Source organism: Solanum stenotomum, chromosome 7 (genome assembly GCF_019186545.1).
Source record: "Solanum stenotomum isolate F172 chromosome 7, ASM1918654v1, whole genome shotgun sequence".
Taxonomy (NCBI): Eukaryota; Viridiplantae; Streptophyta; class Magnoliopsida; order Solanales; family Solanaceae; genus Solanum; species Solanum stenotomum.
In genome coordinates this window covers 44,075,843-44,103,462 of record NC_064288.1, presented here as the reverse complement: position 1 = coordinate 44,103,462, position 27,620 = coordinate 44,075,843, and the positions used below count along the sequence as shown (strand labels likewise).

Genomic DNA, 27,620 nt, shown 5'->3' with positions numbered 1-27,620 from the left:
GATAAAACGAATTCAAAACAGAAGATTTAATCACAGTTCAGTTGTACAGAGACTAGGGCTGGACATAATATGGTTAAAACCGAAAAAACCGACCGAACCGATTTTTTTTAAATTTCAGTTTCGGTTTTTCTATTATTTCGGTCGGTTTTGGTTTCGATTTTCAATATTTTTAGTTTTCGGTTTGGTTTTCGGTTTTTAGCTTAAAAAATTCGGTTAACCGAAAAACCGAAATTATTTGTATATATTCTTTACCCCCTTAAATCTTAATTAACTTTCAGCCAACCTATGACCAACCCAGCCGGCCCAAATCCAATCAAATTACAATCACATTCAGCCCATGCCCATTGCCAAGCCCAAATTCCAACCAATATTCAAAAATCCTTAAACTGATTTGTGATTTCCCTAACATCTTCATCGTCTCTCATCTCTCAAAATACGCCGCAACTGCCAACTCTCATATCTCATCAGTCATCTCTCAACTCTCGTCACTCATCGTAAGTCGTCTCTCATCTCTCAACTTTCGTCTCTCACAGTTAACTCTCATCTCTCAACTCTCGTCTCAGTTACGACTTACGTCGCAGGTTCCCAGGTCGTCTTTCAACTCTCATCCCTCATCTCTCAGTCTCAGCTTGTCATTTGTTGCTCTTGGCTCCTCACTGAGTGCTCAGCTGCTCGCAAGTCGCAGGTGCAGCCCACTACTGCCTACTGCTCAGTGCACTGCTCGACGCTCGCGACTTGAAAATCGAAGGTAAGTGCTCACTGGATAAGAATCATAAGATGATCTCTATATATTACTTTAGAGACTTTTAACTAAATTTGTGTACTGTCCATGACTCTTGTGCTCAACCAGATTGTTTGGCAATCTCTATATATTATTTCAGTTTGGTTTGGTTTCATATTTCAGGAGAGCATTTGCACTTACCAAGCAAATTTTCCATTACTTTCGTTAACACTCAAGATGCAATTTTCCAATTAACATTCATGGTTAAGAGTATATTACAAATTGCTTATGTTTATTTCTCTTCTTTTTCTTTTTTATTCTAGAGTTCTGTCATTATATTCCATTGTTTATAGGAAGATTTAATTCTAGAAAGAGCCATATTCCATTTTCAAATGTGGCCTAATGTTTGGAGAATTTCTTATAGAAGTTTCCTTTTGGAACCCGAAAAGTGAAACAACAAGAGTAGTAAAACACTGTGATCCTTGCAGTACCTTAGTGTTCTTGAAAAGTTTGCATTCTTTGTTATGCTTTGGGGTGTTGGACCTATGAGGTGATTCTCACTGGTTCTGTCATAAATTTTAAGTCCTAGTGGTGATGAACTTGTTCATTCTTCACTACCAGATTGAGGATTGAGCATGTCTGTGCTCCTTATTTTTTCTTCTTCTTCTGCTTTATTTCCTCATTTTATGATTATGAAATGTAATATGACTAATATCAGTTAATTAATTCTGTTAGTTACTGTTTATGTTGGAAACTTTTGCTGAGGGCGTGAATGCTTTCTTATGTTTTTAGACATAGGAATTAGGATGTGTTGGTACATCATACATGCATGATTTGTGAGTTTTATTGCTATAAATTGTGAATCCTCTATTGTTTTTTTAATCATTGAATGCAACTATGCAAGTAATCAGTAATGCAACTATGTGATCATTTGTGTGATTTGTGAACTATAATGTATTGTGTGTCAGTGTGTCTGTGTCTTTCTGAATTCTGATTGTTGTTCTTCTTGTTTGTTTCACTTTTTTACAGATGACACAAATTGGAAGTAGGGTAAGTGAAAGTGGAGCTTCAAATGAAAGCACACCTAACACCTCATCTCCTAATGAGGTTGAAGTTGATGTCGATACTTCAAAGAAAAGGAAACTCATGGAACCTAGAGCTACTTGTTGGAAGCATTTTGACAAGTTCACCGATGAAAGTGGAGCTAAGAAAGCCAAATGCAAGTATTGTGCGAAAACTTATGCAGCTTCTACATCAAGTAACGGTACGTCATCAATGAATACTCATATGAGAACATGTCCTAAATTTCCTCGTGACACCATAGATAAAGGTCAAAATGTAATTAATTTTCTACCATCTTCAATGGGAGCAAAGGAAGGAGTGATTAGCACTTGGAAATTTGACCAAGCACAAAGTAGGAGAGCTTTAGCCAAAATGATAATTGTTGACGAGCTACCGTTTAGTTTTGTTGAGAAAGAGGGCTTTAAAAACTTCATGAGAGTTACAGTGCCACAATTTCATATTCCTTCTCGTAGAACCGTGACAAGAGATTGTTATGAATTATACCTTGAAGAAAGACAACTTTTAAAGAAGGTTTTCAAAGAAGCACGTCCAAGAGTTTGTCTTACGACAGATACTTGGACCTCTATACAAAAAATCAACTACATGTGTCTGACAGCCCACTTTATAGATAGAAATTGGACTTTGCATAAAAGAATAATAACTTTTTGTCCTATTTCTAGTCATAAGGGCGGGGATATGGCGGCTTGCATTACTAATTGTTTGCTTGAATGGGGTTTGGATAATGTGTTTACTATTACAGTTGATAATGCTAGTTCTAATGATGTTACTGTGAAAGAAATGTCTAAACAATTGAGTAATTGGGGAACTAACATTATGGATGGTGACCATCTTCATGTGAGGTGTATGGCACATATCCTTAATCTTATTGTGCAAGATGAGTTGAAGGAAATTGGTAAGTCTATCAAGCTAGTGAGACAAGCCGTGAAATACATTAAACAATCTCCCGCAAGAATTCGAAAGTTCAAAGAATGTTGTGAATCTCAATTGATAACTTGTAAGAAATCATTATGTTTAGATGTTCCTACTAGGTGGAACTCTACATATTTGATGCTCGATGTAGCACAACATTTTGAGCTTGCATTTGAAAGATATAGTTTTTATGATATTGGATACTTGAACCATTTTCGTACCTTTGGTTCTAATTCTTCTGAAGGTGAAGATGGAACTAGTGCAAAAGATGGAACTAGTGTAGATATTCTTACAAGTGTTGACTGGAAAAATATGAGGTCAATAGTGAAATTTCTTGAAACTTTTTATGTACTTACTTTGAAGGTCTCTGGTTCTAATTATGTCACTAGCAATACACACTTTGTTGAAATTGCTGAACTTAATCTTATTTTGAAAGAGATGATGGAAAATGAAGATGGTAATTTGAAAGAAATGGCAAAAGGTATGAAGGAAAAGTTCAAAAAGTATTGGGGTGAACCACATAAAATGAACAAGATGATCTTTATTTCATCCGTGTTGGATCCCCGTAACAAGCTTGATTATGTTCCATTTGCAATTAGGGATATGTTTGGAAAAGAAGTTGGGGATGAGCTATGTTCAGAAGTGAAAAAATACATGAACAAATTATTTGATTATTATGTTGAGAAATCCTCAAACAGCTCTTTACATGTACCATCTTCACCCACTTCATCTAGCAACTCATCAATTATATCTAGTGTGAATGGTTCTGGCAACTTTGTAAATAGAGGAAGAATGAGAACGAAACAACAATTTGAGAAGCATAAAGAAGTTAGTGGAAGTTCAGGTAGTAAATCAGAATTGGAAAGATATCTTGCTGAAGATATTGAGCCAGATAATGATGGCTTTGATATATTAATGTGGTGGAAAGTAAATGAGCCGAGATTTCCTATTCTCGCGGAGATGGTTCGTGATGTGTTAGCCATTCCCATTTCAAGTGTCGCATCAGAATGTGTATTCAGCACAGAAGGTCGTGTTCTTGATCCCTTTAGGAGTTCATTAACTCCTAAACTTGTGCAATCTCTTATTTGTGTTCAAGATTGTCTTAGAAGTGAGCCTTTTCAAATCAATATTGAAGAAGATTTAGAGTATCTTGAGAAACTTGAACTTGGTAAGATTTTGGTATTTGTATTAATTATATTGAAAATAATTTTCTTACTTATGTTTCTTAACAACTAACAAATTCTTTCATATTTTTTTAGATTTTGCTTGTAGTGGGACTGAATCTAGTATTATTGATATATAGTTGCAACTTGTAAGTTCAACTATTAACTAGTGATGCATGGTATGGGTAAGTAAAGAACTTATTTACATAACTTGCTTGATAGTTTTATATATTATACAGATGCTGAATTCTTTGCACTGTTCGTCACTATACTATGTTGTTCAGTTTCACTCCATTCTTTAAACTGTCTTCAGCTCTTCGTTTAATTTAAACTTTTCTAACAGCAAGTGTATGTTCATTCTTGTTTCTACTTCTGTATGTGACATTTATTATGTAAGTTGTTGGCTCTTCATCCAAACAAAAAAAATATGATGAAAAAAAAGTTGTCAGTGGTTGTCTGTAATTTGCTTCCAGACTTTATACAGAGTTTCAAGCTCATTATTGTATCGTGCTAAATTTGGACAATTGTTTTTGCAGTGTCAGTGTTTTTGGTATCTCCGCAGAGTCAATGCAGTGTTCTTATGATACAAGAGGCAACAGTGTCCCGACTATTCTCTTGCTGGACTTTTCAGTCTACTGGCAGCTGGACGTTTCAGTTTAGTGGTGCTGGGCACAAGTTTTTGAATTTTCTAGTGTTGTACTGTTGTTGGCTTGACTCTTGAGTCTTGATAGCCTTTTTATTCTTATTCTCGACTAGTTTGTTAATGTTGCTGCCTGCTGGACAAGAATTATCTATTTTGTTTAGATATTTTAGTCAATGATATGGTAAGTTTCAAGTAAAAGGCTTGTGAGTTGTGACATGAAAGTTGAGACTTGGTGAAACAAATTAAGGCCAAGAAAGTCAAATTTTGATCAGTTTATATTCAGGCCAGCAGAAAATAATCCAGATGCCACAACCCACATGCCGCATTAATTAAATTTGGTTAAACCGAAAATCAAACCGAAATAAACCGAACCGAAATTGTAATAACCGAACCAAACCGAATTTATTTCAGTTTGGTTTGGTTTCATATTTTGCCAAACCGAAAACCGAAAAAACCGAACCGAAATTTACAAACCGAACCGAACCGACTGAACGCCCAGCCCTACCATCCACAACAACTACTCCTCCATTATCCACCCCTTCTAAACTAACTCCCAATTTGGCCAACCGATGGACCTCCTTAGCCAACTCTTTACTACCTTCCTCCACATGAGCCAAGCTACCCATGGACACTCTACTCAATGCATCCGCCACCACATTAGCTTTCCCCGGATGATAGTGAACACTCATATCATAATCCTTAAGGAATTCTAACCACCTCCTTTGTCTCAAGTTAAGATCTTTTTGCGTGAACACATATTGGAGATTCTTATGGTCGGTGAAGATATCAACATGCACCCCATACAAATAATGACGCCAAATCTTTAAAGCAAAAACCACGGCGGCCAATTCAAGATCATGGGTTGGGTAATTTTTTTCATGAACCTTAAGTTGCCTAGAAGCATAGGCTATAACCTTACCACTTTGCATCAACACACAACCCAAACCAATACGGGAAGCATCACAATAAACAACAAAACCTTCTAACCCATCCGGAAGTGACAAAATAGGAGCGGACACAAGCCTTTCTTTCAAAGTTTGGAAGCTTTCCTCACACTCATCCGACCACACAAATTTAGCCTTCTTTTGAGTCAACTTAGTCATAGGAGAAGCAAGAGAAGAAAACCCTTCCACAAATCTCCTATAATAACCCGCTAAACCCAAGAAACTCCTTATATCCGACGGGGTCAAAGGTCTAGGCCAATTCCTAATAACATCGGTCTTCTTAGGATCCACCTTAATACCATCCCCCGACACCACATGGCCTAGGAAAGCAACTTCCTTCAACCAAAACTCACACTTTTCATATTTAGCGTACAACTTCTCTTCCCTCAATCTTTGGAGTACAACCCTCAAGTGACCCTTGTGCTCTTCCTCACCCCGAGAATAGATCAAGATGTCATCTATAAACACCACCACAAAAGAATCAAGGTAGGGTTTGAAAACCCTATTCATCAAATCCATAAAGAGAGCCGGAGCATTAGTCAACCCGAAAGACATCACCACAAACTCATAGTGCCCATACCTAGTACGAAAGGCCGTCTTGAGAATATCACACTCCCTCACCTTCACTTGATGATACCCTGACCGAAGATCAATCTTAGAGAAGTGACTAGCCCCATGCAATTGGTCAAATAAATCGTCAATCCTTGGAAGAGGATACCTATTCTTGACGGTGACCCTATTAAGTTGTCGATAATCAATACACATTCTAAGAGACCCATCTTTCTTCTTCACAAACAAAACCGGAGCACCCCAGGGAGAATGACTAGGTCTAATAAACCCCTTCTCTAACAAATCTTTTAATTGCTCTTTCAACTCTTTCAACTCCGCCGGGGCCATACGGTAAGGGGGGATAGAAATAGGTTGAGTATCGGGAAGGAGGTCTATACCAAGATCTATCTCCCTTTCGGGAGGGACACCGGGAAGGTCTTCTGGGAAGACATCTAGAAACTCATTAACAACCGGAATAGACTCAATAGGAGGGACTTTAGACTCCACATCATTGACTCTCACAATATGGTACAAGCACCCTTTGGAAATCAACCTATGGGCTTTAATGCAAGAAATGAATTTCCCCTTCACCACAACATCCCGGCTCTCCCACTCAAGGACGGGTTCATTAGGAAATCGGAACTTGACTTTACGAGTCCTACAATCAATAGAAGCATAATATGCATGCAACCAATCCATCCCAAGAATAACATCAAAATCCACCATGTTCAACTCAACAAGATCACAAGGCAACAACTTATTTAATATGCAAACCGGACAATTTCTATACACTTTTCTAGCAACAATAGAGACACCAATGGGAGTGGATACTTCATATGACTCATGCAACAATTCCGACTCGACATGAAATTTTCTAGCAACTAAGGGGGTAACAAAGGAAAGGGTGGCACCCGGATCAATCAAAGTATAAACATCAAGATCAAAGATTTGCAACATACCGGTCACCACATCCGGAGTCTCATTAACACCTTGTCTACCATGCAAAGCATAAAATCGATTGTCCCTTGGGGCACCACTTTGAGAAGCACCTCTACCCAAAGGAGTAGTGTTAGCACTTCGGACCTTGTTGCGGATCTTGGGACATTCAAACCTCTTATGACCCACTTCTCCACATTCAAAGCAAGCACCCGAACCCTTCATGCAAGGACCACCATGCTTCCTCCCACACTTAGGGCATACATCCATAGAACCCACTTCACCTCCCCCTTGAGGTCTAGGAACATTGATAGCAAATCCCCGGTTGACATGAGGGTTTCCTCGGCCTTGATGAAATCTAGCACCCTTAGGGAACCTATTCTCCAATCGGGCCCTCTTGGCCTCGTGCCCCCTTCTCTTCCTCAATTTCTCCTCCTCCATTTGCTCGGCATAAGTCATCAACCGAGACAAATCCATATCTCCAATGAGCATAGCGGACCGACACTCTTCACTAACCAAGTCAGATACACCCATCACAAATTTGTTCATCCTTGACCCAGAGTCGGCCATCGAGTGAGGTGCATACTTGGAGAGTTGGACAAATTTGAGGGCATGCTCCCTCACACTCATAGCTCCTTGCTTCAAGTTCATGAACTCCACCAACTTTGCCTCCCTAAGCTCAAGAGGGAAGAACCTATTAAGGAAAGCAAGTTTAAACTCCTCCCACAACACCACATAGCCATTACATTTCTCACATTTCCATTGATCAAACCAAATTTGAGCAACCCCCTAAAGTTGGTAGGCCGCCAATTCCCCCTTCTCACAAGCACCAACATCCATAATGGTCAAGATTTTGCATACCTCATCGATGAACTCTTGCAGGTCGTCATCCACCTTTGAACCATGGAAGACCGGAGGGTTCATCCTCATGAAATCTCTCACCCTTTCCCCTGGGGTGGTAGTTCGAGGAGCTTGGGCTCCTTGTTGCACTTGGTTAGCTACCACTTGTTCAAGCATGGTGAATGCATCACGGAGCTCACCATTGGTGGGTGGCTCTTCCGGTGATCGGGCCCGTCTTCCCCTCATGTTTGGCATGATGATCTAGCAATCCAAAGAGCAAGCGTTAGGGAGGAATCACCTTATCGCACTCTAAGAACGACATAGAACATGAGGAAGGGAAACCTTTCCTAAAACATTTTGTAGCCTCCCATTCATAGTCGTGCCGCGCTTCACAACCATGATTAGGACTCTACTCAACGCGGTGTGTTGGACTCCAAGTATTTAACAATCTACTGCTCTGATACCAAGCTTGTCACAACCCAAGCCTAGGGCCTATACGTGACATGGCGAATGAGGAACCCGAAGGAACCCTAAACAAGCCTCTCAAACTTGTCATCACACTTCATCGGTCGCGGAAGCACATTCAACATTAATTAACAGGAAATAGGGACTAAGGGCAAACCTTTTCAAAATGACATCATAGAACAAGAGTCAAGCTCATTTACAATATTCTTGTCCAACGCACACCTCTACATACATAGATAGGACGGGGGCCATGACATACTACCGGCTCCCCTCGTAGTCAAAATACAATTGCAAGCTAAAGTCTCTTAACATAGGAGTAGGAAACATAACATAGCCCTCGAATCATTGAGGACTCACCAACAAACTCGGATAAGCACCGTACTAGCCACGTGAATGGAGAGAAGGATCAAGAGTAGCTCCGGTCCTTACATGGTGACATCATGTAGGCAAAATATGCATTAGTACTTGGAATGCACTAAGTATGCGGGGTGCAACACAAGAATAGACAAGGACACAATCGAAATACAAGAAATAGTTTCATAGGCATTATGAATAACAATATGAGAATGCATGATCAAAGTGAAGTTAAAACATGTTTAAGTAAATCTATACTAATAGTAGATATCATATGTGTATGCATGATTCAACCAATCTATAACCCCAACTTAGGATGGGGATACCGTTCACACCCGGACACCCTGGTGGCAAGGTATAAACCCCTCACATGGTTGATGTTGGTCACACCCCAAGCATCCTAGGTGGTGACATATAAACCTTTCACATGGTTGATGTTGGTCAAACCCCAAGCATCCTAGGTGGTGAGATATAAACCTCTCACATGGTTGTCCGGTTCTTTTCCCCCGGACTGGGCATGGTCATGCAACACTTTATATAGGAAATTCCCATTAGGCTCTAATGAAATCTCACGTATGGAATGAACATATACACAAGCTTAGTTTGTCATCAACACATCTCTGGATTGCCATACATCTCATAACTCAAGCTTTAAAGCATCGATTCATCAATTCTCCATAGTTGGACATTTTGTCAAACACCTTGAAGGCATGTAATGGAATCAAAGAGCATGGAAAATAGGGTAGTAATTATGCAGCCAAACCAGTGAACAACCTACAACAACACCTTTTAACACCCACAATACCACATGAAAATCTCCACATCCATTCCAAATTTAGATTCAAGTTCTAGAGTCACAACATGCTCAAAACAATCACTTTTCATGTTTAAAATTCAATGTGCAGGAAATTATTACAAAGAACAAGACTAATTTATGAATCTTAACTTAAACCATGAATTAGTGAGTAGAATAGAGTCTAGGCACTATGGGTGGAAGGACCCATGAGTTCAACACCACATACCTTGAGTTCTTATGAAGGTCTTGAGAGTGTCTTCAATGGAAGCTTGGAACTTGGAGCAAGAGTCTCTTCAATCTTGAGGAAGGTTTTGGATTAGGGTTCTTGAGAGAATCTTGAGAGAAAATGTGTCTAAGTATGGGAGAGGTGTTTTGGGAAATGTTTTAGAGATGAGAATTGAACTAATGGTATATAGGAAATAACATATGCCCTTTGGAAAAAAATGGTCCAACACTTAGAAAAAAAATGAGGCGGGTTAACAGTAAAAACGCTCACTGGAAATTGCATTTCCTGCCGGATAGATTTTACAAAAATGGGCATAACTTCTCCGTCCGAACTCCGAATGAGGTGAAACGAAGTGCGTTAGGTAGCTAACTCAAAGGGATTTCCATGGATATGTTATGGACCACCCAATTATTTGTGTGCTAGGAGATATGACCCTCCAAAGTAGACCCTCGAAAAAGGCTTCACTTGGAAATTTCGGATATTGATACGGTTGCTCTAAAATTTGGGTTAGACCCATTTCCCACTCAATTTGACCCCCTAAACAAGAATATGAAGTCGGATTTTTGAAAAACGAAACAGATTTTTTGTTTTTATATAGCTAAACAAGTTTTCGGTAACTTTCGAAGCACATTTTTAAGAACTTTTTGGGTCATTTCAGGTATCCATAATCCTCTTAGAAGGGTTGAGGGTTGGTGAACATCTTTCATATGAGGAAGTCCCGGTAGAGATTCTAGACCGGCAAGTTAAGAGTTTGAGAAACAAGGAAATAGCTTCCGTGAAGGTCGTATGGAGGAATCGATTAGAGCTAAACGTGAGTGTTAGAGTCATGGAGGTGGCCAAGAGCCAAAGGCAAGAGGGCAAGAAGCAAGGTAAATGGCCAAGGCTGCCTAAAGCCCCAAGGCACTGTCTACCTTGCCACGTGAGCCTTCACGGTCTTTAGTGCTCTCCATGCCCCATGGTGCCACTCGTGGTGGCAAGTCAGTATTCTCCCTAAGGCTACCCAACAATGGCTCATTTCCACAAGCCACTTAACGACCCGTGGTGAAGATCACGGCCCGTGGGAAGGTACGTGGTGATGCCTTCACTTTGTGGAGGCAAAACCAAGGTGGATTAGCCACTGGTCAAGGGACCAAGGGCACCATGAAGGGCCGTGAGACCCTTGACGGGCCATGGTGTTGGCCGTGAGGCCTGGGAACTAGGCTGCCAAGTAGGGTTATGTTGGGAAATTTTTGTTTAAGTGAGGATTAAGTGAGGTCGTTTTGCCTTAACTTAGGGTCACTATATAAGCCATTTTAACTCAAAAACCTACCCATTCATCTCATTATTTCCAAAACTCAAATAAATCCCAAAGTTCATCCTCCTAAAATATTCTCTATCTAGAAGAAGAAGGAGAAGGAGAAGGAGAAGGAGAAGGAGAAGAAGAAGGAGAAGAAGAAGGAGGGGGAGGATATTCAAGATAGGGTTCAAGAATCAAGTTTCTTCACATCAAATTCATTGGGATTTGTTGTTAAGGTATGATATTTTTCATCCATGGATAGATTTCATCCATGGAGTCCTCTCAAAATCTCTAATTTCAAAAGATAGAAATCCCCAAATGTTAAGGTTTGATTCCAAAGTCTTGGGTTCCTTTAAAACATGATTCTAATGATTGAATTATGTTATATTAAACATGAATTGATGATTTCCTATGGTTTTTATGATATCCCCAAGAACCCATGAAATTCCCATATTTCTCAATTGTAATCTTATGAAGTAGGTGTTTGTTGATGAAAAAGGAATGTTATGAAATTATGAATTTAGTGATTAGATCACTTGAACTATGATGATATCCATGTCTAATGTTTGAATTCTAGATGTGTTGATTGAAAGTGAGCTTTTAGCCTTGGAAGGGAAAAGTATGAGATTTATGCATGTTTGATAAAGTCTATGTAAATGCTTTAAGAATACTTTGAGAGTGCAATATCAATGATTATGATTTAGTTGTTGTGTTGTTGAAAGCACATTCTCATATACACACTTATGTATGAATAGGATGTGAAAGGTTTTCTCACATAATGAAGATTCTAAGGTTGAAAGGCTTTCTCACCTAATTGAATCTAAGATTTATATGTAGACATGGAACGTGAAAGGTTATTCTCACGCATGATCTAAGAGGTATCCAATGAATTAAGCTTGGATTGATTGTCAAGACATTCTTCCAAGAATATGAGTCAAGTCAAGACTTAATAAGTATTCCGTGGGAATTAATAATTAGCACTGAGTGGCTATTGATATGAGATGGGAGCCCTCAAGTTAGTTGAGGCCGGATTTATAGAAGCAATCTCTTGGGATGGAAACCCTCACAATAGGCGAGGCTGGGTTTCTAGTAGAAATCTCCTTATCCCATAAACTATGTTCTCCCATAAGTTATTAGCTAGTGGATCCACGTAAGATAAAGTTATCGTTTCTACCGTAGGCAAGTAGACCAACCCTTTTCGGTGTGGGAGTTACCGGATTCTATGTTAAGATCACATGGTCTCATGTCGATTAAGGTTTATTCCCATAACAAGAACAAGAACATGAATAATGAACTATGGTTACTCAATAATCTTTGTTTATGGGTTTCAAAGGTTTTAAAGATGATGATGACTGTGTTGGCTATGTTTTATGAATTATGATTTCTTAACTCTTATATCATGTTTAACTTAGTAAATTGCATTCTTTCAAATGAAATGTCCCTTTTAGCATATTTTCAATGTTTTTGTGCATGACTATCATACATATTGCATTTTTGTACTAACGCCTACTTTTCCCACATTTTTCCCAAGTGCAGGGTCCGGTTCTTGAGGTGATCATTCTTGTGGCTAGAGCTTGGACTTGAGTATTTTTCGAAAATTGGTTAGTCCTCATGGTTCGAGGACGGCTTTTTCCTATGCTGTAGTTTATTTTATGTATTTCCCTTTTTGGATATGTTGTATGGGCTATGCCCTATTTTATTCAATGATTGTAATAGATGGCTATGTTGAGACTAAGTGTCTAGACTACCGCTTTTCGTTATGAAAATTTTAGACTTGAAATGTAGTTTACTCTTATTGCTATATTGCTTATGTTGTGAAGACTAACTGGCTTGTATGGAGTCCTTCAGGGTTGTATACGCCATGTTACGTCTAGGGAGTACCCTGTGTTGTGAAAGATAACCTGCTCAAATCATCAACAACAATATTAGCCTTACATGGGCGATATAGGATACTCATGTCATAGTCCTTGAGTAACTCTGACAACCACCTTTGTCTGAAATTAAAATCCTTATGACTGAAAACATACTGGAGACTCTTGTGGTCGGTGAACATATCCACATGAATACCATATAGATAGTGACATCATATTTTCAAAGAAAACACCACTACTGCTAAATCGAGATCATGAGTTAGGTAATTATTTTCGTGAATCTTAAGTTGTTTGGAGGCATAGGCTATCACCTCACCATTTTGCATTAATTCACAACCAAGTTCAACTCGATACACATCACAATAAACAACAAAGCCTTTTGTACACTCTTGTAGGGTCAACACTAGGGCAATTGTTAACTGCGTTTTCAATTCCTGAAAGCTATTCTCACAAGCTTCGAACCATTGAAACTTAGTTGTTTTCTGAGTCAGCTTAGTCAACAGGGACGAAATAGATGAAACCCCCTGGACAAACCTTCTATAGTAAGTCGCCAATCCCAAGAAACTCTTTATGTTAGTTGGAGATACGGGTCTGGGCTAGTTCTACACTGTTTCAATCTTTTGAGTGGCAACTTGAATCCCTTTGTTAGATACAATGTGGCCTAAGAATGTCATATACTTAAGCCAAAACTCACATTTAGAAAATTTAGCATACAATTCTCGATCTTTGAGAGTTTTTAGGATAATTCTAAGATGACTAGCATAATCCTCCTCATTCCTCGAATAAATCAATATGTCATCAATGAATAAAATAACAAACATGTCAAGATATGGCTTAAACACTTTGTTTGTAAAATCTATGAATGCTACAGGAGCATTAGTCAAGCCAAAATACAAAAGAAGAAACTCATAATGACCATAATAGGTCATGAATGTTTTCTTCGGGATGCCACTTTCTCTTACTTTCAACTGATGATAGACATATTTGAGGTCTATCTTAGAGAAGCAAGTGGCACCCTGAAGTTTATCAAAAAGATTATCAATTCTTAGAAAGGGATACTTATTCTTTATAGGGACCTTGTTCAACTGGCGGTAACCAATAAACATTCTAAGGGAACTATCTTTCTTCCTCATAAATAATGCCGGAGATCCCCAAGGTAAGACATTTGGGCGAATAAAACCCTTATAAAGAAGATCTATCAACTGATCTTTTAACTCTTTTAACTCAGCTAGAGCCATTCTATATGGTGGAATAGAGATAGGTCGAGTATCAGAACGGATGTCTATTCCGTAGTCGATTTCTCTCTTAGGAGGGACTCTGGGAAGATCATCTGGAAAGACCTATGTTAACTCACTTACAAACTGTAATTGATTGAATAGGTGGTGTCTCAACACTAGAGACATTAACTCTGACTAAGTGATAGATACACCCCTTGGAAACTAACTTTTTTGCCTTAAGGTATGAGATGAAATGACCCTTAGGCATTGCTGAACTACTCCACCACTTTAAAACACACTTATTAGGAAAATTAAACTTGGCTACTCGAGTTATACATTCAAATGAGGCATAACAAGCATGAAGTCAGTCCATACCTGGAATAACATCAAAGTCTACCACGTCTAACTCAACTAAGTCAGTCATGGTGTCCTTAAGATTGACAGAGATGATACAATCATGATAAAATCTTTCAGTTAGGATAGACTCACCAATAGGTGTGGAAACACTAAATGGCTGAAGAAGTCATTCGGGAAGAATATTGAACCTCATAGCTACATAAGAAGCCACAAAAGACAAACTCACAGTTGGATCATTTAATGGATAAACAGATAAAGTAAAGACCTAGATTATACCAGTGACAACATCTAATGAATCTTTTGGCTCTTGGCGACTAGTTATAACATACAAACGGTTTGATCCTCCTATTATCCCTAAAGTATCTCATCTTAGAGTAGCTCTATCTACCGTAGCCGCTGAAGAATATTGGGCTCTGTTACTCCCATTACCCTGCATGTTCTTATGACACTCTCTCATGAAGTGACCTGTTTGACCGCACTTAATTCAACAATTAGAGCCATCACGACACGCTCCTAGGTGATTCCTACCACACTTAGCTCATGTGGGGGTCCAATTAGCACCTTGTGTCACACTACCCTTAGACTGAGTAGGTAGAGATTTGAAATTATGGGAGTTCTGGTTCCTAAAATCACCTCTATTCTTTGGTGCAGACGCACTAGCGTACAATGGAGAAGGTCCAAGTGACCTTTTCTGAAGGGATGACCGATTCACATTTATGGTCTTCTGTTGGTCGGGCTCATGATTTTATGTCTTAGCCCTCGTACTTTGAAACTTTTCCATCTCTTTCAACTTATCTTTCTCAAGTTGCTGCACATGGATCATAAGCCTGGCTATGTCCATATCCCCTATCAACATAGCCGCCTTACCTTTCTTACTTGACAACCTAGACATAAACAAACTCATCATGCTTCTCATGTCAGCCACTATCTCCGGAGAATAATGGGATAACTGAGTGAAATTGAGGTTGTACTGATGCACACTCATGAACTCCCAATTAAGATTCAAAATTTCCTTACCTTTGCTTCCCTTAGCTTGCGGTGAAGAAGCGCCCTAAGAAGGCACTTTAAAAATAGCCAAATTCAAAAGTGGTGCCCCTTCAGCCCTGCACTTCTTCCATTGGTCATACCAGATCCTAGCAACACTTGGGTTGGTTTGAAGCTAACTCCACACGCTTTGCATTGGCAACACGCATAACTTCAAACATCTTCTGGAATTCTTCCACAATGTTTTGTGGATCCTCAGTGATGCTCGATCCTATAAACTTTGGAGATTCATCCACATAAATTCTCAAATTCTGGATGTATCAGACACATCCAAACTAACCCCTCTTTGTTGACCAGCCTGATTTATCACAACCTGAGTCAGCATCGGAATGGCATTCCTAAACTTAGCATTGGTGACATCTCCTTGAGGGGGTTGCACTTCTGGTGAATTGGGAGCTTCTAGACATTATGGGTTAACATTCTTTCTAGTAGTACATCCTCGAACAACTCTTTGTGGAGGCATGATCTTAAAAGATACGCACAAGCATGAATTAGAGGAAACTTTTATAGAGTTGAACTCTACCGCATGAAAAGAGTAAGAAGTAGCAAAATGTTTCCTAAAAGTCGCAGCATCCTAATTATAGATGTGGCGCGCTTCACACTGATAACAAGAAATCTACAGACATGTCTTCATAGACACCCTAGGAATCTTGAACTCTTTCTTAGATACCAAGTTTGTCATGCTCCGAGCCTACACCCTGGAATGGACAACACTCGAGAACTATCGTTGGTCCCCAAGCGAACCCTTGGCCTGGTTGAATACTTAGCGAAAGACTTATTAAAAAATGGGACTCTAAGTGCATAATTAAACTCAACATGTCTCCAGAAAAACATAACTCAATGAATATCTAGAAATACTTAAATAAACATACGAAATTATCTCAAGGTATTAAAACATCAACAAACAAAATAGTGAGAGACTCCTCAACTCCTAACTATCTATGAAGCCTCTAAGTAATAATATAGATGTCGGGAAAAGACCCATGACAACCTAACAAAAAAGGAAATAACTGTGAATCCCTCCCAAAAGTAAGGAGGCTAACCAAAGCTAGTTAGAGTACAAATAGTATCAACAAAACACCTATTGATGACCATGAGCACATGTATCTGCATCATAAAAAGATTTAGGTCGAATGACGTCACTACAATGAATGTACGAGCATGTAAGGGGGACACTTAAAGCATAGACAACTAAAATAATAAGGCAGGAAGACATACTCACCTCTACTCAACTCCAATCCAAAATCAACAATGATAGATTTAATAATTAAAACATTATAAAATAGGATATATAAACTCAATGATGTGTAAAAATACAATAAAATACTCTTTACTTTTATTTGGGAGATTCTCTAACCGACAACCATCACTATGAGCTAATTGATGATACAACGTCTTGCCATTATTGCCAGAACTTTCCTATACCTTGTCGGGGTATATAACACCTCAATTAAGTGGATCCAACTAGCTATGCTGAAAAGAAATAAGGCGTCGTCTAAAAAGTATGATCTTTTGCCTATGTTGGATAAATGGTTTATGAGTAATGTGAGTTGTTTGAACGCATCCCCATATTGGTCCTCAATACTACTCCCAATAATATACATAACTCTTTCTCAATTTGAGGTAATTACTTAAAAGATCCTCTGAAAAGAGGTAATACTCTGAAACTTCTCTGAACGCATAAACTTATTTAGAAATTAACATTTCCCTCTTTTAAATGTAAAAGTGTTACACTTGGGAATACTTAGTTCTCTTATACTCATTTTTCAATCATGAATGCAACTCTCCTCATTCTCATACTCACTTCCTCAATACTTAGTTCAAAATTACAATCAACTGCGAAAGAATTCTCAAAATGACCTCTTGAACTTTCCTCTTAACTTTAGTTTTATTTGAAATGTAAATTAATACATGTGATTAGTACATGTAGGATCTCTCAAGGATTAATGAATACTTTAAGAGTTAATATCAAGAAGAATATAACGTAGACACGATTCGAAAGAACAAATACAAAATTAAGGAACGAAAAGAAAAGGACCAAGCGACCTTGGCACACTGAGTGGCACAAGTCGCCGGGCCCTAAACTACTCGCCAGGATTTGGGAGGCACTGCTGGCGCGGTGCACTAGGTCCCAAACTACTAACTAGTAAATCGGGTGTTATGGCATGTGCGCCACCCCATACCCATCTTAGAGTTTCTGATGAATCGAGTGATTTCTTCCAAACATTCTTTGATTCACAAAACCAACACGAAGCCATCATAATTTCACATAAACTCTATCAGGATTCACAACTCATACTAAAGGTCCTCAACTCAAGAAACGCAAAACATCCATTGTTTGAGAATGGAGTTAAGATTAAGAACTATTCAAGAATCATCTTAATAAACGATTTCATGGACTACTTCATGGATGAAGTATAGGAGTGGTGTGAGGAAAAATGAGTCTTGCACTATGAGAAGCTTACATACCTAGAAAGAACATTGTTCTTGGCAAAATCCTCAATTCTTGAAAGAACGCTTGAAACCATACCCTTTTCTCCTCTTGAAACTTTGCTCTAAATAACTAAGCATTTAGGAATGTGTAAAAGGGGTCTAAATCAGATTAGACCCTGAACTAGGGTGATAAAAACGTTTTAGTCCTAGTGGCAAAAACAGATGAAAAGCCTTAACTAGAGAGGGTTCACTCGAATGGCCATAACATTTTACTCCGAGCTCAAAATTTAGTAAACTTGGCAGTGTTGGAAAGAGGACGCAAAGTCCTTCGATTTGATAGGTCATGGATCACTTAACTCTTTATGTGCTAAAAGATATGTTCAATTGAAGTTGACCCAAAATTAAAAATGGATGATTAACTTGTACGAACTTCTAGTTAGTTCTTTTGAAGTATGAGGTGTTAAATAATATTTGACTAAAGTAAATTGTGTGGCTTTGGACGTTGTCTGAAAGGAGAATCTTCAAGTCTTGTAGTGAGTAGTTGATAGAATTGCAACAAGTGGTCTCCTAAACCTTGTAATCTTGTAGAACCGTGTATTTCCCTTCATTGTGTGTATGTTGGAGTAATGGGAATGAGGTGAAGGGTTCATTGTTCCACTTGATAAATCTTACTGAATAAAAAGGGAATTAAACAAAAGGCAACGTGTTGATCATAATGTTTTGTGAATTGCCTTATTGTGACCTCTTTTTCATTGATTGATGAAATGCTTTGATGGCATGAATGAGGACTTGAATTCCTTGAATTGTTGTCTCTTCTTCATGGTGTGAATATGTTGATGTGCACTGATTTTTGTGCACCATGATAAGACATGTGATATAAAACCGATGGGAAATGGTTCTGGAAAATGATACGAAATAAAGTCGAAGAGAAATGGTTTCGGCTAGTGATATGATATAAAGCCGATAGGAAATGATTTCAGCTAGTGATAATGTGCTGAAGGGAAATAGTTCCGATAAAAGATGTGATATAAAGTCGATGGGAAACAGTTCTGGCTAGTGATATTGTGTCGAAGGGAAATGGATTCGGCAAGATTTTGATTATTGTGATTTGTTTTTTATGATTGACCTAGTTGTTAAATGTGATTGATGCACTTGTTACTTGTGATTAATCTACTTGAGATTGACTTTTTTTAGACTATTTGACTTCAACTGTTGAGCCTTATGAGCTGTGTGTAATAGAACTATTAGGTCAAACTGATTTATATGCAGGTTGTAGTTTAAGGAGGTTCGGTTAGGAATGAAAGGGGTATTTGATTTCTAGCTTGTTTGCCTTGTTTATTTGGTTGATTGTTGGGTACCGTGTTAGTTGGTACCCACTCTTGGTTCTATACTTCTATAGGTTCAGTGTTCGGTCCGGTGTGACAACTATTCTTCTCCTATTGCCGAGGCTTGTCAAATGACTATTAAGAGGTAGCTGATTGTCATCCCGGTGGACCCTGTGGTTCTTTACTTTATGCTTTGTTCTATTTGAAAAACAAATATTGAGACTTGTACTTGTTTTTCGGTAACACCCGGAAAATTTTGAGTTAAGACTCAAACCATTCTTCGTGTATGAATAATATTTTACCGAGAAAATTTGAATTTTGTTAGGTGTTAAGGTCACTAGATATAGCACCTCGAGTTTCAAAAAGAACTGAAGAGAAATTCATTCAAGTCATCTGTAAGTTCTTTTAAGTTTTGGGTCAACTTCCAATGACCATATCTCTAGAGTTAGGTGGACAATAAGGTATCAAATCAAAGATTTTTGAGTCCACTTTCCAACGCCACCAAGTTTTCTAAAATCCGAGTTCGTATGAGAGATATAAACCTGTTTGAGTGCAACCTCTCTAGTTAAGGCTTTTCCATCCAAAATAAGGAGGGTATTTTGGATTTTTCCTTAACCCCACTTAGTCTAAGTGTAAATTAACCCCAATTAAGGGTATACACTAATTAGAATTAGTTTCATTCACCCCCAAAACGTTTAGGGCTTTAGAGAGAAGATTCAAGAGAAGAAAATTTAGAGGTTTCAAGCGTTCATCCAAGATTTCGTCAAGAACCTAGTTCTTTGAGGTTGAATGATTTGAGTTCTTGAGGAGTTCTTAAGGTTTTTTTTTTCATTCTTTAACAATGAAGTCATGTTGGGTTCTTGAGGTGAGGATCTTGCGAATGAGGATTGTTCTTGAGGGATTTTTGAGAGGATTTTCATTTACTTGTGTTGGGTTAATGAATCTAAGGAAGTTTGGAAGAAATCAATTGATTCTAGGCAAGTTAGGGCCAAAATTCAAAGAAAAAGATTCGTCATGTTTCTAGGTTTGGGCTGGGGCGGCGTGAGCCCATAGCCTCATGGGGCCTAGCACGACACACCAGCAGTACACCCAATCAAAATCCCAGTAAATATGGGCCTAAAGAGATGCACTAACAGTGCACCCAATCAGACCCCTAGTAAATAGGGGTCTGGTGCGACGCGCCAGCAGTGCGCCCAATCAAACCCCCAACATATAGAGGCATCACGCGATGCGCTAGCACTGCAACCAATCAGACCCCCTATAAATGGAGGTCTAGCGCGTGCCCAATTAGACCCCCAATAAATGAAGGTCTGACATAACGCGCAAGCAGTGCGCCCGGAGCATCATGCCACTTTCTTTCTCCGTTCTTCGTTTCAAATTTGTTCTTTTGAAACATATCTTCAATATCTTCCTGATTTTAACTATCCAAACTACATCTAATCATTGAAAAATCATATATATCTTAATCATGATTCTTGAATTCATAATTCAAATTCAAGGTACAATTACGAGTAGAGTTCGAGAAAGTCCTTTGAGGTTTTTCGAGAAGTCTTATACAACTATTTATAACTTGTTTCAAGAATTGAGTAAATGAGTATGAGGATGGGAAGAGTTGTATTCATGAATCTATATTGTAATTGATATCTTTGAATCGAGTCATTCATGCCCATAATTCCGCATGAACTCCATAAATTGAGTATACTTGAGAGGAGAAATATAGTAGAGCTATGAGTTTCAAGTTCTTGAGTCCTTGATTTCTTGAGTCTTGAGTTATGAGTACTGATTTTCCTTATTGCTATTAAGATCCCTGAGTTGAGTCGTTCATGTCCATAATTGCACATGAACCCTATGATATGAGTTATAAATTTTGAGAAGCTTTTTAAAACCAACATTTGAGTTCTTAAACTGAGTTTAGAGAAAGTTAAGATGAGTTTTGAGAAAAGAGTTTCTAAAACATGATTAGTATAACAATCGAGTATGCCATCAATGTATGAGTAGTATGGCATCTAGATATACCATCAATGTTTATGCAGTATGACTTTTCGAGTCGTCAAGGATCGTATTAAAATATGATTTTGATATGTTTTTAAGAAAGGGTTTCCAAGTATGAATTAAGTAAAAGTATAAGAGGACTATGTATTCCCAAAGATAACAATTTTTACATTAATAAAAGAAAAACTGAGATTTCTAAATGAATTATTAGTTCTGAAGATATTTCAATAGCAGTTACCTCTTTTAAGAGGGTAGTTTGAGCAGTTATCTCAAACCAGAGGAAGGGTTATATTTTTAAACATATGAGCATGAGTATTTATTATTCGGAGTAGTATTCAACACCAATATGGGAACGAGTTTAGACAAATCAAAGTCGTCATAAACCATTTATACCAACATGGGTAAAGGGTCATACTTTTTAGATGATTCATTATTGTTGTTTAAGCATAGCTTAGTGGATCCTCTTAGTTGAAGTTATCTTATACTCCAGCAAGGTATAGGACATTTTTAGCAGCATGGGCGAGATGTTGTTTCATCACATAGCTCATAGTGATGGTTATCGGTTAGAGAATCTCCCAAATAAGAGTTATTATTGTATCCTTACATACAATTGAGTTATTATTGTATTCTTACATAAAATTGACTTATTATTTTATTTTTACATAATATTGAGTTATTATCTACTGTTTTAAAAGTTTTCCATATATTTCATCTTTTATTGTTGCTTTATCCTTGAGTTGAGTTGAGTCGAGCATCTTTGAGTTGAGTATCTTTAAGTTGAGTATCTTTGATTTGAGTATTCTTGAGTTGAGTCGAGTTGAGTGATATGAGATGAGGTAAGTATGTTCCCTTTTTATCAATTCAAGCTTATGTTTATGCTTTAGAATTCTCTTTCCATGCTCGTACATTCAATGTACTAACGCCATTTGGCCTGTATATTTTTATGATGTAGATACAACTATTCAGGGTCATAAATAGATGCTCCGTTGATACCACTTGCAGTTCAGTTAGCATTAGTAAGCCTCCTTACTTTCGGAGGGTTCCACTTTTAATTTCAGTTTGTTATGATGTCATGGGTCTTGTCCCGATAATCCTGCTGTAATAGTAGAGTCTTCATAGATAGTTTAAAGGCCGAAGAGTCTAACATCATTTCATTTGTTGTTGGAATGCTTTAAGGTCATGAGACATTTAACTAATACTTGTTAAATTATTTTCAGAGAATTATTGGAGTTGAGTTTAAATTGAGTTTTAAAGTTATTTATGCATTTGGAGTTCCTTCTTGCTTGAGTAAGCCTTCTGCTGAGTAATGAGCCAGGCCAAGTGTTTGCCTGGGAACCAACAATGGTTCTCGAGTGCCGGCCACATCCAAGGTGTAGGCTCGGGGCGTGACAAACTTGGTATCCGAGCACAGAGTTCAAGTGTCCTAGGCTGTCTATAAAGCCATGTTAATAGGATCTTATTTATAGTTGTGAGGTTCCACTTCTATAAATGAGAGACTATAGATATTTAAGAAATTTTTCCCTTCTTTCATACTCTAAATCATGCAGTAGAACTGTGCCATGAGGAATTTATTCTAACTTGTGCGTTCTCATATCCATTCAACTACCCCTCATACTAAAGGTGGTTGAAAAGTAGTCCATTATCCTTATGGATGAGTTATTCTTAGCAAAAGTCTTGAGAAAGTCATGAGACTATAGAGGGGCTTAAGAGGAGCTTGTGAGTGAGTTAACCATTCAGATTCAAAAGAATGCACTCATATTCATATGAATTGTGTGTTTGAGCTGAAAGCGAGATGCACTCTCTTCTCTAATCGTTGTTTCAACTGAGATCCTTATGAGGAAGTGTGTTATAGAACTTGGGTAGCATTTTTACCCGAAAGGATAGTACGAGTTATGATGATAGAATCAGTGGTAGTAAAAGTACCCAGAGTTAGAGAAAATCATGCAAAGGCATACTAATTTGTGAAAGGGAGATAGAGATGGGGCAGATTATGTTATTGCAATCATGCACCCACTCAGTTATAAATGATGAGTTTCCTTTATGAGTAGAATAAGGAATAATAATGTTGTAGAGAGTTCGAGATGGAAGGTATAGGAATAGTTACTAGTCAGGATGAGTTAGAGTATATTTTAACCAGAATAAAGTTGATGTCGATGTGCCATCTTGTTAAAAATGACTAAATATATGTGGAATCCGAGAGTAGAGTATTCATAGGGTGATAGACCCAAGCTAGACTTATGAATTTTGAATGGGGGAACCCCATGGTATTCAGAGGATTATAGAACTATTTGTGAGATAATGTGCACTAAGTGAGTAAATAGTACTTAAGTTGTGAAATGGAAGGTGAGGGTAATCTTTAAGTAGGTAGACGGAAAGATAAAAATTGACTGCTCATCATGAGATCTTAGTGGGTGAGTGTTTCTTGACTTTTCTTGTACTGACAAGTGGTATAAGATCTGAGAAATTATTTTGATATCCATGTTTGAAAATAGATACTAAGCTTGTATTCGAGATGAGTAGTGTGATCAAAAGATGGCAACATGAGGGTGATGGTGTTAGTTTTGCGATTTTATCTAGTAGGTTTGACCTGAAATAGGTGAGGAAATAAAAGTGGTACTTTGCAATGAAAATGTGGTATTATGACCTATAGAGGAGAGAAATGAAGGTAGAACAGTAAGAGGTACACCCAAAATTGTATGTAGCCAGATGAGGTCCCAATTGAGGTTATGATTTTTCATGTGTGCCTAGATAGTATAATTGAGCTGCCTATATGGGATAGGCTGGTACAAGTATTTTTCCTAAAGAGTTAGACGAAGCAGCCTTAGAAGCGAATGAGAAGAGGCTAAGAGAAGCATCTTAGAAAGATGTTTTAGTACCTGTTTGTTGAGAGTAACTTTTCCCGAGTGCTAAAGTAAAGGTTGGAGGTAGACCAGTTTAGAGATGAGGAATAGGTCCATTGCTTTCAAGTGTCAACTTTAGACCTAAGGGGGAGATGATAAGATAAGAAACCAATCCAAGTGTTGAGAATCAAATAGTAATGTGTTCAGGAAGAGTTAATGTGGCATATCAACCCATTCATACTCTAGAGTGTTCCTCAAAGTCCGGACATTTGAAAATCTTGTTGATGTTTCTAATATCAGGATTGTGTTCATGACTTATACTCATACACTTTAGAGAGATTCACATTTGTACTCAATTCCCAGAATAATGGGCAAGGACTTGAGCTCATTGACCTTTTACCCTAAAGATTTTCAATGATTCTTTAGTAGTTAGGTGATAGTAGAAAGAGAAGGTTAATGTTCTTATCATGATAGTGATGGTGTGATAATTCCATGTAAGGTTATAAATGTGGAGGAAGGAGAGGATGATGTTTTACTATGAGTAATAGTTAAATGAGAGCCCTTAGTTGGTTCCAAGTAGTAATGTCAGAAATTCTAATTGGTATGATAGAGATGATGAGAGAATGAGAACTTCTGAAGAAGTTGATTAGTAGGAGTCCGTAGAGTAGTTAGAGTACTGATTAACATTTAAAGCACACCACATCCAATTCTTGGTGCAAACGATCGTTAAGCAGTATAAATCCCAACAAAGAATTGGGGTGTCGAACCCACATGGAGTGGTACGTATTCAAATTCACTCAGAAAGTACAAACGTGGTCTAATTAGCTATAGGAATACAAATTATCGAAACCAAATATAAACAAGTTGGAATGGGGTGACAATAAATGTCAGATTTGGGGTTTTGGTTTGCAATTATCAACTACAACGCAAATACACAAAATTGATATAACAATATAGAGAGGAATTCTCGGGATGTGATCGATTATAGGCAAATTTCATTATATGGGTAATTGCAACTACTAACAAATAACTAAACATCAGTGGGTAGGCTGGACTATGAGTGAAATAGCTTTCTCTAGAATAACTACTTCGATTCAAGTGATGTCCTCGAACATCAACAAGCTTAACAAATAAGAACAACCCACTACCTTAACACATCTTCTCTCTCGAGCAAGATGAATGGGATTGGGTTTAGCATTCACTCTATCGAGCTTAACCCAAATCAACTCAATACCCACAAACCATTAATCAAAAGCTTTGGTTCTAAGAACTCTCTCTCGAGCAAGCTAAGAACACAAAATTAGAACTGAATTTGAAACTACAATTCATAAATAAAAACACAGCTAATGATTACACCCACTTCAATATAGCATTTAAATTAGTAATAAGCAGCACCCATAAGTTAATTCAACCCATAATCACATAATCACACCCCAAGAATTGGGGTTTTAGCTACACATCATAAAAACAGAAAAACAATTATGAAATGCATTAGCCATGATCTGGGTAAGAGTATTCAAGCTTTTACAATGGTCTAAATTGAAGAAAATCAATAACCCACTTGCAAAATCTCCGAATTGAGTCTCAAAAATACTTCTAGTCTATTGGGAAACGGTCAAACCTTCAAATAAAACTATTCTAAATGGTAGCAACCCCTCTTCAATTTATAGTTCAAAATCCTATTTATAGTCACCAAAAATTATCCACGAAAGGCCATTAGGCGAGGTAAGTCAGGTTCGCTGAGCGGTTTGATGAACTGCCCTTTGCTCTCTTTTATCGCCTTCAGGCATTGGCTCTCAACATCCTCAAGTCCTGTAACTTTGGGGGATCAATGTTGTTATCGCGAAACTGATCGGCGATTCACCGACTTCCCCTTTCCTGTCGCCGACTTGGTTTCTTCCCTCATAACTGTCACAGTGGAACTTTAGGCGGACTAAAGATCCACTAGGCGAGTTGCCGAGTGGTATTGGCGATCACCAGGCTCGCCCTTATCCACTTCTTCAACTTGTTTTGTTCCTTTTTGCCTGTTAGTGTCCTTGCTTTGCTCCTTAATCATCATACCTGAAAATAAAGGTTGTAACATCAGTTTATAGCACAAATTTGGTATTTGAGGACACTAAAATTATCAAAACAAAGCCCAAATGAGTCCAAATATAGGACTCATCAACACCCCGAACTCCTCAAGTAAAACTGAAGTTCAACAGTTCAATAAGGATGTCTACAAATAGTGTTGCAGAATAATCAACATAAATGCACACAACAAGGTTCAAATTACTTAAACAATGACCAATTGTGCACTTAAAGTTTCAAAATGTGACTCACCATTATCAAATACGCTCAAGTTGACAATACTTGCTTCAAATGCAAGTTCAAGCTCATCAAAGGTACTCAAATGCCCTCACACAAAGTTACTCAACAATTTGAAGTTCCAGAATCACATACAACTCTCACACTCACAAAGATGAACACATGCATGACTTCACCCATAGGTTTGCCCTTATTTTCCAATCAACATTTGTTTCAGCTTACTCAAGATCACAAAGATCTTTTCAAGGCTTGTAACGGCGTTGAGTGCAAAGGTATGGTCATTTAGCCTTACTGACTTTTACCTTCATGAAGTATGACCTAAACATCACTTTTCTCCTTTTCTTTAACATTTCAAACTGCTCACAATCCACCCTATTATTCAACTTCATATGAACTACCGAATACCCCATTTTGCTTGAAATGTCCACTACTTTATTTCACAACTTTTTCGGTCTTCTTTTTTTTTTCTTTTTTTTTTCATTTCCTTCTCTCTTTTCTCTATTTTTTTTACATGGAGGGGTTCCATATTTTTCAAAACAATCACACAAATGGGGATGTTTCATACTTCTTGACTTTCCTTCTCTTTTCACCACACCCCCAACTTAGGCTTTTGGCCTAAGTTGGCTATTCAAACAAACCATACTTCATGAAAGTTATGGGTGAATGGACAAAGAGAGGTCACAATTTCTCAAGTTTCTTCAAAGAAAAAAGGTGAGGGTCAAAATGTGCCAAGCAAGGTTCACTCATCTCACAAGGTTGGCCACAAAAGAGGTATATAGTCAAATTGTTTTCACTATACAAAATTGTTGCCTAGGATCATTTCAAGTGCTTGCATCACTTAATCAATCGGACCAATGGGGAAAATTCTAGGTGTCATCACACACAATGTTCTAACTATTCTCATCACTCAAAGCATTGGTACCAATATCAAACAAGACTTCCACACTTTCTAGCTAGTGTGTAATGTTCATCATAAGAGACTCATTTGACAACCGGCTAGTCACAACAAGATAATAAAACTTCACATATTGCCTATGTAACTCTGTTTGCCTCATCGGGGCCATACATTCATTTTGTTCAATTAAGATCACTATTCAAGTCATCGATATTGATCACATCCGACACTCAAAATCGCACACGAACAATCACAATCACATACAAAAGAAGGGCAAATTTTTAAAATTTGGTCCAAAACCATTTTCGTTCAAAACCATGGGCCATAAGCTAAAACATCCTCAAGATCAAAATCAAAAACATATATAAATTAACAAAATCAGCCTAATATTCAAAAAAGAAATCAAAATCACAAGAGGTAGGTATGGAAATACC

The 27,620-nt window shown here is 37.9% G+C and overlaps 1 protein-coding gene across 1 annotated transcript; it reads left to right on the top strand.

The window, feature by feature from the left end:
• The first annotated feature begins 1,867 nt into the window (after positions 1–1,867).
• On the top strand, positions 1,868–25,912 carry LOC125869928 (zinc finger BED domain-containing protein RICESLEEPER 2-like). Its single transcript, XM_049550322.1, has 3 exons — positions 1,868–3,881; positions 4,413–4,551; positions 25,771–25,912. Exons 1-3 carry the CDS (start codon positions 1,868–1,870, stop codon positions 25,910–25,912), a joined length of 2,295 nt encoding a protein of 764 aa, XP_049406279.1.
• Positions 25,913–27,620: the final 1,708 nt, after the last annotated feature.